This window comes from Callorhinus ursinus, unplaced genomic scaffold, assembly GCF_003265705.2.
Source record: "Callorhinus ursinus isolate GAN/ISIS: 27379988/994484 unplaced genomic scaffold, GSC_fseal_2.0 scaffold12, whole genome shotgun sequence".
Lineage (NCBI taxonomy): Eukaryota > Metazoa > Chordata > Mammalia > Carnivora > Otariidae > Callorhinus > Callorhinus ursinus.
The window spans coordinates 39066445-39078280 of NW_027397074.1; the positions used below are offsets into that span (position 1 = coordinate 39066445).

An 11836-nucleotide genomic window follows, 5' to 3' on the forward strand; every position below is an offset into this window, starting at 1 on the left:
ATCGGGCTCCTTGCTCTGGGGGAAGCCTCCCTCTCCTCCCCACTTGTGCTCTCTCTCTCTCAAATAAAATCTAAAAAAAAAAAAAAATTAAAATCTACTGGGTTTTTAAAGACAGCTACAAGTTAACCCTCAATGAACACAAAACCAGTTTGCTATCCATGTTAGTATTTTATCAAAATGGACACCTGACATAATTTTACTTTCTCAATCTCAATTTCTGAAAATCCTGAGCAAGAAAGAGGTGTTAATGTGCACCACAATTCTAACTAAACAGAAGTTCACAAACACTAAAATTTAGCCAGGACTGGGAGGGGGTGCACATTCCTAAGCAATTCTATGGGATTTAAAAACTGCTAATGCTAAGAGTTTTTAGCAAAATCATTAAGTGCCTAGATTCATAGAGATGTTGAAGCAATTACATTAAGTGCTTGCCAAAAATGACTTTCCTGCAGTTAGCTCTCAGGAATTTCACTTTAAAATCCCATTATGCAGTAAGCCTCCATAATAGTCTCCTACGTCTCCATGGTAAAGTTAACAAAACTTGAGGAAATAGGCTTAAATAGTTAAGAGGGTTTACATCAGAAATAAGGAAGAATTTTCTGGGAATGACAGCTCTAGTCACCTGAGATTACATTCATGATTATTCTCTACTTAAACACTGGATGTTTAAAACATTCAAGCCAATGGGCTCCTCCCAAATCATATCTTATTTCAGGCCTACTTTCCTCCATTAATTACAATTCTCTAAGTAAATAGAGCTATTTTGTTAGAGTTACAGAAAAAGCTAAATTAAAATAGGATTCAAATACAGGTGGAGAGGGGCACCTGGCTGGCTTGGTCCGTGGAGCATGCAAATACATGCAGAGATCCCAGGAAACCAGGATCTGATACTGAAAACTAATTCCCATTCATTGTTTTAGTAGAAAGTGCTACTATTCTATGTAACTATCCATGGGCTCTTGCCCAGACAGCTCTAGATTCCAAACACCAATGGAGGGAAATCTCAGACTAATTTAACTGACAAAGCAGGCACACGACTCCGCAAAGCCATCCCCATCCCCTACCAACAGAGCCACAGAACCCATTTCTTTCAGTGACAACTTTACTCCAGTGACATGCAAAAAGGGCCAGTTCACCACAAACTGAGAACTGTCTCTACTTTTACTACCTTAGAAAATCCCAGGGGAAATTATCAATTCAATGCAAAAGGAAGCGGAATCCACTTAAGTGAATGGCCAAGAATTAACTTGAAAGTTCTATTTTTTAAGGTAGCATCTAGGCATATATATATATACACTGCTTTGAAAAGTACAAAAGGCTAAATTTTTACCTAATAGCCCATTATGTTTGATTCAAAAAGGACTCAAGACATAACACTGTTAAAAACATTTATTTTGGTACAGTCTATGATAAATAAGTCAGGAGAGGTTCCACTCTGCCACAGATTCATCTGAGAAGAGCCCTGTGCCATTCAACTGGTGAATGTCTGAACGACGTCCCATCTCTTATCCCAGCCAGAGCGCACACCTTCCATGTTGTTCCTGTCCATTGATTGCTTCCAAATCCAGATGACCTTTATCCCCAAAGTAAGCTAAAATGTTTGTGAAGAGGAGAAATAAATTAAACCCCAAAGTAAAAACTTAAACATAGTTTAAGAACTAGATTTTATACATTTACGTTTGTGTTTACTCATCAAATTCAGAGATACTATAAGACAAGGCTCAATCTCACTGACCAAAAAAAATTAAGAGATATATATTTAAAGAAATACAGATTTGTTACTTTTGAGTGTGGTTACCTACTGTAAACAAAAAGGAAAATGTAAGTTGAGGTCTGTCAAAAGATAAATGATTTTAATGATTTTCATTAACATGAAGGACTGATGAACCCACAATATAAAACCGTATCATTAGATACCACATAGTAAAGCTGAAAATACCATTTACCGAATGCTTTCTATGGGTCACTACCGTGTAGAAAGTTCCCAACTCCCAATTATGACTTTTATTTTAAATACATGGAAGAAACCAAGGCTTTGATATGGTTACCCATCTTAAGTGGCAGAATGATATGACCCAGGTGCCCCCCCCTTTTTTAAGTAGGGTCCATGCTCAGTGTGGAGCCCAATGTGGGGCTTGAACTCATGACCCTGAGAAGAGATCAAGAGTCAGACGCTGAACTGACTGAGACACCCAGGCGGCCCCTGACCCAGGTGCTCTTAACCATTACAACACACCCATCCCAGGAGCAATTATTAGTCTTCATTTCAGCCTCAACTCTTACCTCGAACATTCCAGCCACTTACTAGCCCAAATTCCTAAACCATTTCCTGACTAAGCAACAGGATTCTGGAGGAAGACAAGAGGTGTTTTATTTCTAAGTCTTGCTGATGAAAAATGTGGTTTCCGGGCGCCTGGGTGGCTCAGTTGGTTAAGCGACTGCCTTCGGCTCGGGTCATGATCCTGGAGTCCTGGGATCGAGTCCTGCATCGGGCTCCCTGCTCAGCGGGGAGTCTGCTTCTCCCTCTGACCCTTCCCCCTCTCATGTGCTCTCTCTCTCATTCTCGCTCTCTCAAATAAATAAATCTTTAAAAAAAAAATGTGGTTTCCAGTAACATGTCACATAAAATTGCATTACAAAATGATAACTTGAACATTCTCTGAAGTTTTTTTTGTTTTTGTTTTTAAGTATTTGCTTTGCCTGGGAAAAAGCCCAGCATCCATTTCCAATTTTCACCAAAAGTGTATTAAAATTTCCCATTAAATGCCAAGTATTTTTGCATAGAGTTAAGATATAAAAATGAACTATTCATCTATTAAGGTCTCCTCAGTGGTAATGAGCATCCAAAATAAAGAGAAAAGAAGGTCTTCCTTGGCCTTACACAGACAATGTGAACAAGTATTCTCTTAGTTTACCTCAGTGTTCATATATTTTGCCTAAATAATGTTTTACTAAGTACTGCTCCGTGTTCACTCAAGTACTGCATTTTGTATATGGACTGATATCAACCAACATCTGCGGACCACGGATAGCGCACTACCTGGGTGAAAGAGGACGCTAAGACCAATCTGGTCCTAATCCCCAGAAACCCAACAACTTAGCAAGGGAAGCAGACCAGTACATCATGAACTAGATTCAGATACGTATTACTCTTCCCTAAATTGCAAATACCCCTGGAAGGAAACCAGAAGATGCCCCTAATGACAGAAAAGAATGAAGGAGCACCAGAGAGGAGAGCAGCACTAAGAAGACATGTTGTGAAGAAATGAAAAAGCTGGGGGTGGCTGCTCCATCCAGACTGCAACGTTGAAGGGTCAACGCTTGGTGGGATAACTGAAGCCAAAAAGAAGTAAAGAACTACAACAGAAGGGCACATTCTATTCCCACCTCGGCACAAAAAATGCTATTCTCCACCTTGCAGATCCAGTCTAAAAGTCCTACCACAAGATGCAGTGCTGTATTAATTCCTGTCCAAAAAGGTCAGAATCATTTAATTAAGTTAATTCAACTCTTGCTGGCAGCTACTTTAGGTGCTCACAGGATATAATGTAATGTAAATAAGCAACAAGCACAATATAAGGCAGAGAACGATGCACACAAACGAGTATTATGGGAACACAAAAACTAGAGAGGTTTCAGCTACGAGAAGGGGGAAAAGATTTAAGGAAGGGATGACATTTGAGATTGGGCTTTTCTAGACATGGTTTTTCATCAAGTGGGAACAAGGGAAAGAGCATTCCAGGCTAAGGGAGCACGAGCACTGGGAGAAAGGCACAAAAATATACAGTTTGTTCTGGGATTAGCATACAGTAGCTTGCAGCTGGAGGAAGTTCTCACAGGAGAAACAAGTGAGGTGAAGGGCGCCTGGGTGGCTCAGTCGTTAAGCATCTGCCTTCGGCTCAGGTCATGATCCCAGGGTCCTGGGATCAAGCCCCGCATCGGGCTCCCTGCTCCGCGGGAAGCCTGCTTCTCCCTCCCCCACTCCCCCTGCTTGTGTTCCCTCTCTCGCTGTGTCTCTCTCTGTCAAATAAATAAATATAAAATCTTTAAAAAAAAAAAAAAAAGCGAGGTGAAGATGACACAGAGAAGATTAAAAATTACTATTAACAGTTTACTGCTCACATATTACTTGCCGAGTACTCATTATACTTGATATACGATACTCTTACCCAATCCTCACGAAAACTTTATGAAGTAGATATTATACCCAACTTATAAAAGAGGAAACACTTCACTCTAGAAAGGCTAATGGCCTTTTGGGAAAAGGTATTTGATAATTTCCAGTACTTGGAAAACGTTCACATTGCTTGACCAGGTAGTCCCTTCTCTGATGTTTTCTAAAGATTTCCCTATGAAAATAACTGCTCTGAGGTCAATCAGCTAGTATGAAAATAACTGCTCTGAGGTCAATCAGCTAGTAAATAGCAGATACATAACCTCAAGTCCCCATTTTACAATTCAAAAGGGAGAGGCTAAGAAAAAAGGAACTTACTAGAGATCTCTGAAAGCAGTTTTTAGAAGCCGCACCATAAATGGCTAAAGGGAGAGGAAAGTGAAGAAAGAAGCAGTGAGTGAAGACCATTTACTGAAGAATTTTATCAGGGAAAAAGAAAGGAACTTCAGAAATGGACAAATTGGGGGACAACATGGCTGGCTCAGTCAGTAGAGTGTGCGACTCTTGATCTTGGGGTTGTAAGCTCAAGCCCAGATTGGGTGTAGATACTACTTAAAAATAAAGTTTAGAAATGGACAAATCGAGGGCACATACAGTGGAAACTTATGAGAAGAAAAACCCCTTCCTCTCAGAAAGGAGAGGCCAGTAAGGCAGAGAGGGTGAAGGAAATTCCTATTAGATGGCACTGTGCTAAGAAAAAAGGTAAGATTATCTGGGGGAGCCCACACGACCAGTGGAAAGAGTGTAGGCTTTGGAGACAGATATATTCCACCACCTACCAACTTCGTGACCTGCTCTGAAGTACTGAAGTGACAATTAGAGATACTGTATATAAAGCACCTAAAAGAGTGGCTAACCCATCGCAGATAACTGTTATAGATACTACTATTACTTTCTGCCCATTCTAGGGAAAAAGTGGCTCAGAGTTAGGAGTTTGAAGAAACAGAAAACCCAGAATATCCAGGGCAAAGTCTATTAGGGCAATCCACAAGAAAGGTCTGTAAGACAGAGGATCAAGATGAAATCACACAGAACCTGTGCAAGTCCCGGTCATCATCGTGCCCCAAGCATCAGTACCTCCTGAAGAGCAAACCTACCTGTCCAGATTCTGCCTTTATATATATGTATATGCACATACGTACACATACAGCTTTCACAAGTATACATATATACATACACTTGTGAGTATATGACTATGTATAGTGTGTGTACGAGTGTGAGTGTGTGTGTGTGAAGTTTCCAGAAGTGCTTATCTAACACTGGCAAGACTGTTTCTGAGAAAGAAATTTGACAATGCATTTTCAGGGTCATAAATGTTCATACACTTTGACTTATTACTCCCATAAGAATTTATCTTAAGGAAATAAATCAAAACCTACAAAATCCATCTAAAAATGTTCACTATACTGTTAAGTAAACTACTGAAAAACCTAAGTAATCAACAAGTTAAAAATATATGGTATATCAACTGTAATTTTAGTGAAGAAAACAAAATCCTACATGTTCTTGTTTAAACGATCTAAAAGGCTATATTTATCTGAAGATAAAACAGAAATATGGGTAATTTTTTAAAAAGAGTTCATTCACCTTTCAAAGTGGTAGGATGATAAATTTGTTGTTTTTCTTGTAAGTATGTTTCATTATGGTTATAACATGGTACAGTAAATGCAAATTAGAAAGGGGAGAGAAAGCAATTACCTGGTAACACAAGCTAGACTGGTCTGCAAACTGCTGCAGTTTCCCAAAAGCCCAAAACCATACTGACTAGTACAGTTCCGTTACAATGCCTACCACTAGGACTCTTCTGCTTCCCAGTGATTCAGCACTAATAGATGAGCATTTGCCCTGAAATATTTATTTGTAAGAGCAGTACCTCAAAACAGTTGGTTCAGGCATTCCAGGATCTGCACCCCTCTTGAACCCTGGGGGAGAAGGGGAAGGAGGAGAAAGAGAATAAACAGTTAATTAAAACCCTAGCAGACAAAATATTTATCAAGACTTTCTTTTCTTTTCAAATCAACCTAGGGTAGCTAGAATCATCTACTAACACCATCTAAATTTACCTGTGTGCTACAGATCAGTCTTGAATTTTAACTAGAGTATGAGATTATGTCCAGGACTCATCAGTAGGGAGGACAAATAACCTTATTCTTATTATATACACAATTAGAACTATAGCCCTTAGCATGTACTTTCACTCTTAGTTATTACCCAGAAAAAAAGATGACACAACTACTAAATCATACTGGATAAAAGACTACAAAGAGGGCGCCTGGGTGGCTCAGTTGGTTGGGCGACTGCCTTCGGCTCGGGTCATGGTCCTGGAGTCCTGGGATCGAGTGCCGCGTCGGGCTCCCTGCTCAGCGGGGGGTCTGCTTCTCCCTCTGACCCTCTTCCCTCTCGTGCTCTCTCATTCTCTCTCTCACAAATAAATAAATAAAATCTTTAAAAAAAAAAAGACTACAAAGAGCAAAAAGATTTTTTTAAAAACTACATTTTTAAAAAACAATTAAGGGTATCTTATTTTATCCCCTACAAACCTCTTTTTATAAAGCAATCAAAAACTGGAAGAAAAAAAGAGTGGAAAAAAAAAACCAAGTTATTGTTTAACAACCTAATTAAGTCAACACTTTTATTACAAGTATGATTAAATAAGCCTTTTACCACTTAAAATATATTTATTAACTAACTGGGTAACATATATGCTAATTTGCTGATTGATTAAAATTAGTTAGCATCAAGAACTGTGGGGGTATGAAATTTTACTCCATTTTCAAGACAACAGAGTAGGCTGCCCGTTTCACAGATGCTGGTAGAAGACACAAGATCCTGAGTCAGAAACAAAGGAGAGTTTATTACTCCCAGCAGTTAACTACAGTCAGAATGTCATCATTTTTAGATGAACCCTGAGTTTAGAGAACCAGTCTTTTTTAATGGGCAGTGAGCACTGTCTCCCCTTTGCTCTAAAAGGAAATACTATTTTCCAAGGCTGTTCACTTCACAAACATCCTTAAAAAGATACTATGGAACAAAGGGTGGTCAGAACCTTTGCTCACAGGAGTCATAGAAATTCAAGACACCATGGAGAATGGTCTTCCAAGAGGTGATTCATTAAAATCTTGTGTTAATCAATGTCCAAACAGATTTTTTATCATGTTACCATCTGTTCTACTTTATACCACTATATTCCCACGTACTCCCTGAAGCCCTAAAAGTTATGTATGAACCTAAATTATACAAGAAATTCAATCCAGTTGTAGGTTTTTGTGAGAGCTGAGGTGGAGAAGAAAAAGAAACTACCTGGGAAGTAGGTTAGACACAAAATTAAATTTCTAGGACGTGAAAAGAAATAAACAATTATTAACAAGGAAGTACTAAAAAATAGCTCTAACATTACTCTCAACCCGAGTTAGAAGCTAGGGTGAAAAATCACCATAATGGTATTCCTAAGAAAGAGAATACAGCCAATGTGCGCAAAGAGAAAAATAAACTCTGGGGGCGGGGGTGGGGTGGGGAACATTCTCTTCAAACCAGAGCCCTTGATACACAGAATGTAGCAACCAGCTACACCCTTCTGCTTTGCGGTTGTAGAAAAGGAATCACAAAAAGGGAGAAGGAGGGAAAGGTAGATGTAAAGAATTAATAGAGCAGCAAAGAAACCAGAGGGGCCAAGAAGGCAAGGGTAGGCTAAAAAAAAGGACCTCCCCCCGCTTCCCACACACACAACGGAAAAGGGGGGCATAAAGAAGGGGAAGGATCAAAGTCCCCATATCTTTCTTGGCTAAAAGGAGAGCTAGATCTAGTGTTTGACTAGCTAAACTGGGCCCTTCTACCATGATGTGAAAGCTTGAGGAGGGGAGAGGGAGAAGGGGCAACATAGCCTGTAAGAGCAGGCTATCATAATTATGTGCTCTAATCCTGGACACCTACACAAAGTTGCTAAGATCTGGGAGAATAATGCTTTTTTAAAAAAAGCATTTTAAATAGATAGGAAAAAGATATTTCTAAGTCCTTATACTGAAGTATCCCCAGATTATCAGTTGGCTTGCATTTCATGGGGAAATCGGAGCCACAGAGACCTGGAAAACATCCAGCCAAATCAAAGGCTCCGTCAAGACTGAGAGTGACTGTACTTTATCTTGAACGCTGCATGACACCTAAAATAAATAGGAAGCAGCACCTTGTTAAAACCAAAGGGTTTTAAAAGTGTGAAACTGAGTTTTAGAAAATTTCAAGCTTTATGCCCAACTGACAGAGCTGGGGCTTTTTCCTTTCCTCTGTACACCTGAAACTAACATTGTGTGTCAACTATGCTTCAATTTAAAGAAAAAAACTACTCAAGGCAAGAAATAGGATAAAGTCCCAACGTGCAGCCTTAGGTGAAAATATTTGCCTGAGCACTTACAAATCTTTGCGGTAGGGCATGGCATAGTGCTTAAGAGTATGGGCCTTGATGTCCCATTACTTGAATTCAAAGCTCCCCACTTAACAGCTGTGTGGCCTTCAGCAAGGAACGAAATTTCTCTATGACTCGATTTCCTCACCTATAATATGGGATCTATAACAAAAATCATCCAAACCCTTCATTGTACAGCTGAGAAGCACAGAAATCCAACAACTAATGTCATAATCATACTTCAAGACAGTGGCATACTCACGAGATCTACAGGCCTCTTTCCACCTACGACCACCTGAAGAGGTGAGGACAAATATCCCCGAAAACCCACCTAGTGACAGAGTGAATGAGTCGCTTTCAAATACATCAGGTCGTCTAACTCTCCCAACAATTCTCAAAGGTAGGTCACCTCCATTTTACAGATGGAAAAACAGAATGGGAAGGATTACGTGACTTATTAAAGACCACAAAAAACAGTAGAGACCAAGAACTCGAACTCAGGTTAGACCGACCCCACTGACTAGACTACATCAAAGGACGTGCATCGCGTGGTCGGGTCTCGCTCTCCAGCCCTAGAAAGCCAAAAATGGAGACGAGGCCTCCGCACACCCTTCCCTCCCGGCTCCTCCCAGGTTCTTCTCCTACTGACCCAGGTAAATCACGAGAGGAATAAAGCCCCAGCGGATAGCAAACTGGCCGCCCTTAAAAAGCTGCTGCAGCCTCTGCTTGGCCTCTTTGCTCAGCTTCACCATGGCGACGGCCCCGGAGGCTTAGCGAGGACTCTCAATACCAGCTGCAGCGTAGGGAAGCCGAAAAAGGAAAGAGATGCGCACGCGCCGAACACGGCATTTACGGCAGGAGTCGTGAGCGTCGCCAGCAGAGGTCGTAATTCACCGCCCGTCCCGACCTGCCTCTCCCCTCTACGGCGCCACCTGCGGACGGCGCGTGCGTGTCTGGTTCACCCTGCTCAGAGTCTCGTCTTTCCTTACGTTTTAGGAATCCCCTGTTTTTGATGATTGTGGGATACTGAAGGCAGTGCGCTGGAGCTTCCTTCAGCCTGAAACGCCCTTTCTCCTCCCACAGTCTTACCCATTTTTTTAAAGTGCACCTCCAAGTGTTCCTCGCCTGACACAGGAGGAACATTAAATTCTGTGTTTTAGTCCTGACTCAAACTGACTTGCTTTGGACAAGTTACTTAACCTCTCTCAGTATCAGTTGTTTCTTCAAGCGAAGGCTGAACTACAAGGGAGATTACGAACTGGTGCCCAGTAGGGCCCCTATCCATGTTTTCTTTGACTCCCGCGGTGTTTGGTTGTTTTTCTTATTTGTTTTAACATTATAAATTACTTGCCAACATTTTAGAGTTTGGAAAATTACACTTGGAAATCTGTACTTTTACAAAGCTGGCGGATCCCTTTGCAACAATCAACAGGAGTAAGAGGGAAATGACACACCTGTTCACCCATTTGTCCTCATTCGTTTAGAATTGCAGTAGTTCTCACCCCTGGCTTCACGTTAGACTCACCTGAGGAGATTTAAAGACATACGAAGGCTGGGGACATAATCCTAGAAATTCTGATTTCTTACCGGTAGGACCTGGCCATTGGTTTGCCATTAAAGTTTCCCAGGTGATTCTAACGTGTAACCAGCATTCCCAACTTTTGATTCATTAACTGCCTGGCCACTGTTGTTATTTGAGCTTTTGATCCTAGCTAGGACTTCTTGATTTCTAAGGCTGTAAGAGATTTCTGAGGCCTTGCCCCTGAAGGTTTTCCTGGATCATCCCCGAGATACATTATAACATTTTCTGTCAAAATCGCAAGGTGCCCAGTGGCACCTGAAAATTTCCCCTGGCTTTATGGCTATTCCTGTACTTAGCTCATCTTCATGCTAATAACCTGTGACTGCTATATCTGTAAAATGAGAACTACAACATATACATACATATATATATACACATCTACATATACATTTTACAGATAAGGAAACTGTTTCTAATCTTTTTATCCAAATGCCTAGTAAAGATACATTTCTGTCAGTTGAGCTGAACAAAACCAGTCATTTGCCTTCATCAAACATACATTGAGTGTTACACTATGCTAGGAACTAGAGATAGAAGATTGCCCTTAAGAATTTCATGTTTGAGTGGAAAAGACAAGAGTAAATAGATGATTCCAATGCAATGTGAATGTGCTAAGTTCCATAATAAAGTTATACACAACATATGATGGGAAGGTAGATGAATTTTAGAAGGGGAGAACTAGCACTGTGAGCTGAGATGATCAGAAAAAATTTCATAGAGAGCATGGAACTTAGCTGGCCTTGATGAGTGTTTATAGGTATAGAAACTCAACTTTATCTATTGAGGTAGAGATTGACTCCTTTTCTTCAGCCTTGGCCCCTCCAGTTTTCCCTCCAAACTTAATATCCTGCTGCAAAACTTCAGTACTAAATCATTAAAAGATATATAAAAAGCACACATAAGAGATTCCTCTCCTATTATAATAATAATCACCAACTATTTGTTACTATGTGCATAGAGAGAAAGAAAAACAGAGAAATAGACTCCAAACTCTTTGTAGTAATAATCATTTCAGGGGACAGGGAAGGAATTATTGGAAATCTTCAGTTTCCATGTATATATCTCTGTGGTATGTCAATTGCTCTTCATAATGTGCACATATGACTTATCAAAAGAAAAAACAATAAAGGTAGATTTTAAAACAAAATAAAACCCTCCAAGGACTCCTCATTGCCTTTAAAAGATTAACGATCCATTGCACAACCTACGTGGTCCTTGAAAGTATCATATTATCTCTCATCTCTGCTGTTACCTCTGCCAGACATGCTTCCCCACGCCCTTTTCTTTTTTTTTAAAGATTTTATTTATTTATTTGGCAGAGAGAGAGACAGCAAGAGAGGAAACACAGCAGGGGAAGTGGGAGAGGGAGAAGCAGGCTTCCTGCTGAGCAGGGAGCCCGATGTGGGGCTCAATCCCAGGACCCTGGGACCATGACCTGAGCCGAAGGCAGACGCTTAACAACTGAGCCACCCAGGCACCCCACCCTTTTCTTTCTTAAGAGCCAGTCGAGTATCTCCTCTAAAATGCAATCTCCTTTAACTTGCTCCTGCTCCTGTCTAGGGCAAGTTGAACACTCTGTTTTTCTGTACTGCCACTTTTGAGTTGATTTATTATTATTTAAATGCCTATCTCCCCAAGTAGATTATAGGCAGAAACTCTGTCTCATTAATCTTATATCCCCAAT

The 11836-nt window shown here is 40.5% G+C and overlaps 1 protein-coding gene across 1 annotated transcript; it reads right to left on the reverse strand.

Moving 5' to 3' along the window:
- Positions 1–1371: 1371 nt before the first annotated feature.
- On the reverse strand, positions 1372–9397 carry TOMM7 (translocase of outer mitochondrial membrane 7). The gene is made up of 3 exons (XM_025873004.2): positions 9220–9397; positions 6048–6096; positions 1372–1591 (listed from the first exon to the last, which is right to left on the reverse strand). The coding sequence occupies exons 1-3, from the start codon at positions 9320–9322 to the stop codon at positions 1576–1578; spliced, it is 168 nt and encodes a 55-aa protein (XP_025728789.1). The 5' UTR covers positions 9323–9397; the 3' UTR covers positions 1372–1575.
- Between the last annotated feature and the right edge of the window lie 2439 nt (positions 9398–11836).

Coding starts and splice junctions, on each gene's coding strand:
- TOMM7 (XM_025873004.2), bottom strand. CDS start 9,322: ATGGTGAAGCTGAGCAAAGAGGCCAAGCAGAGGCTGCAGCAGCTTTTT. Junction 6,097..9,219: donor TCCTCTCGTGATTTACCTGG/GTCAGTAGGAGA, acceptor CTTCTCCCCCAG/GGTTCAAGAGGGGTGCAGAT.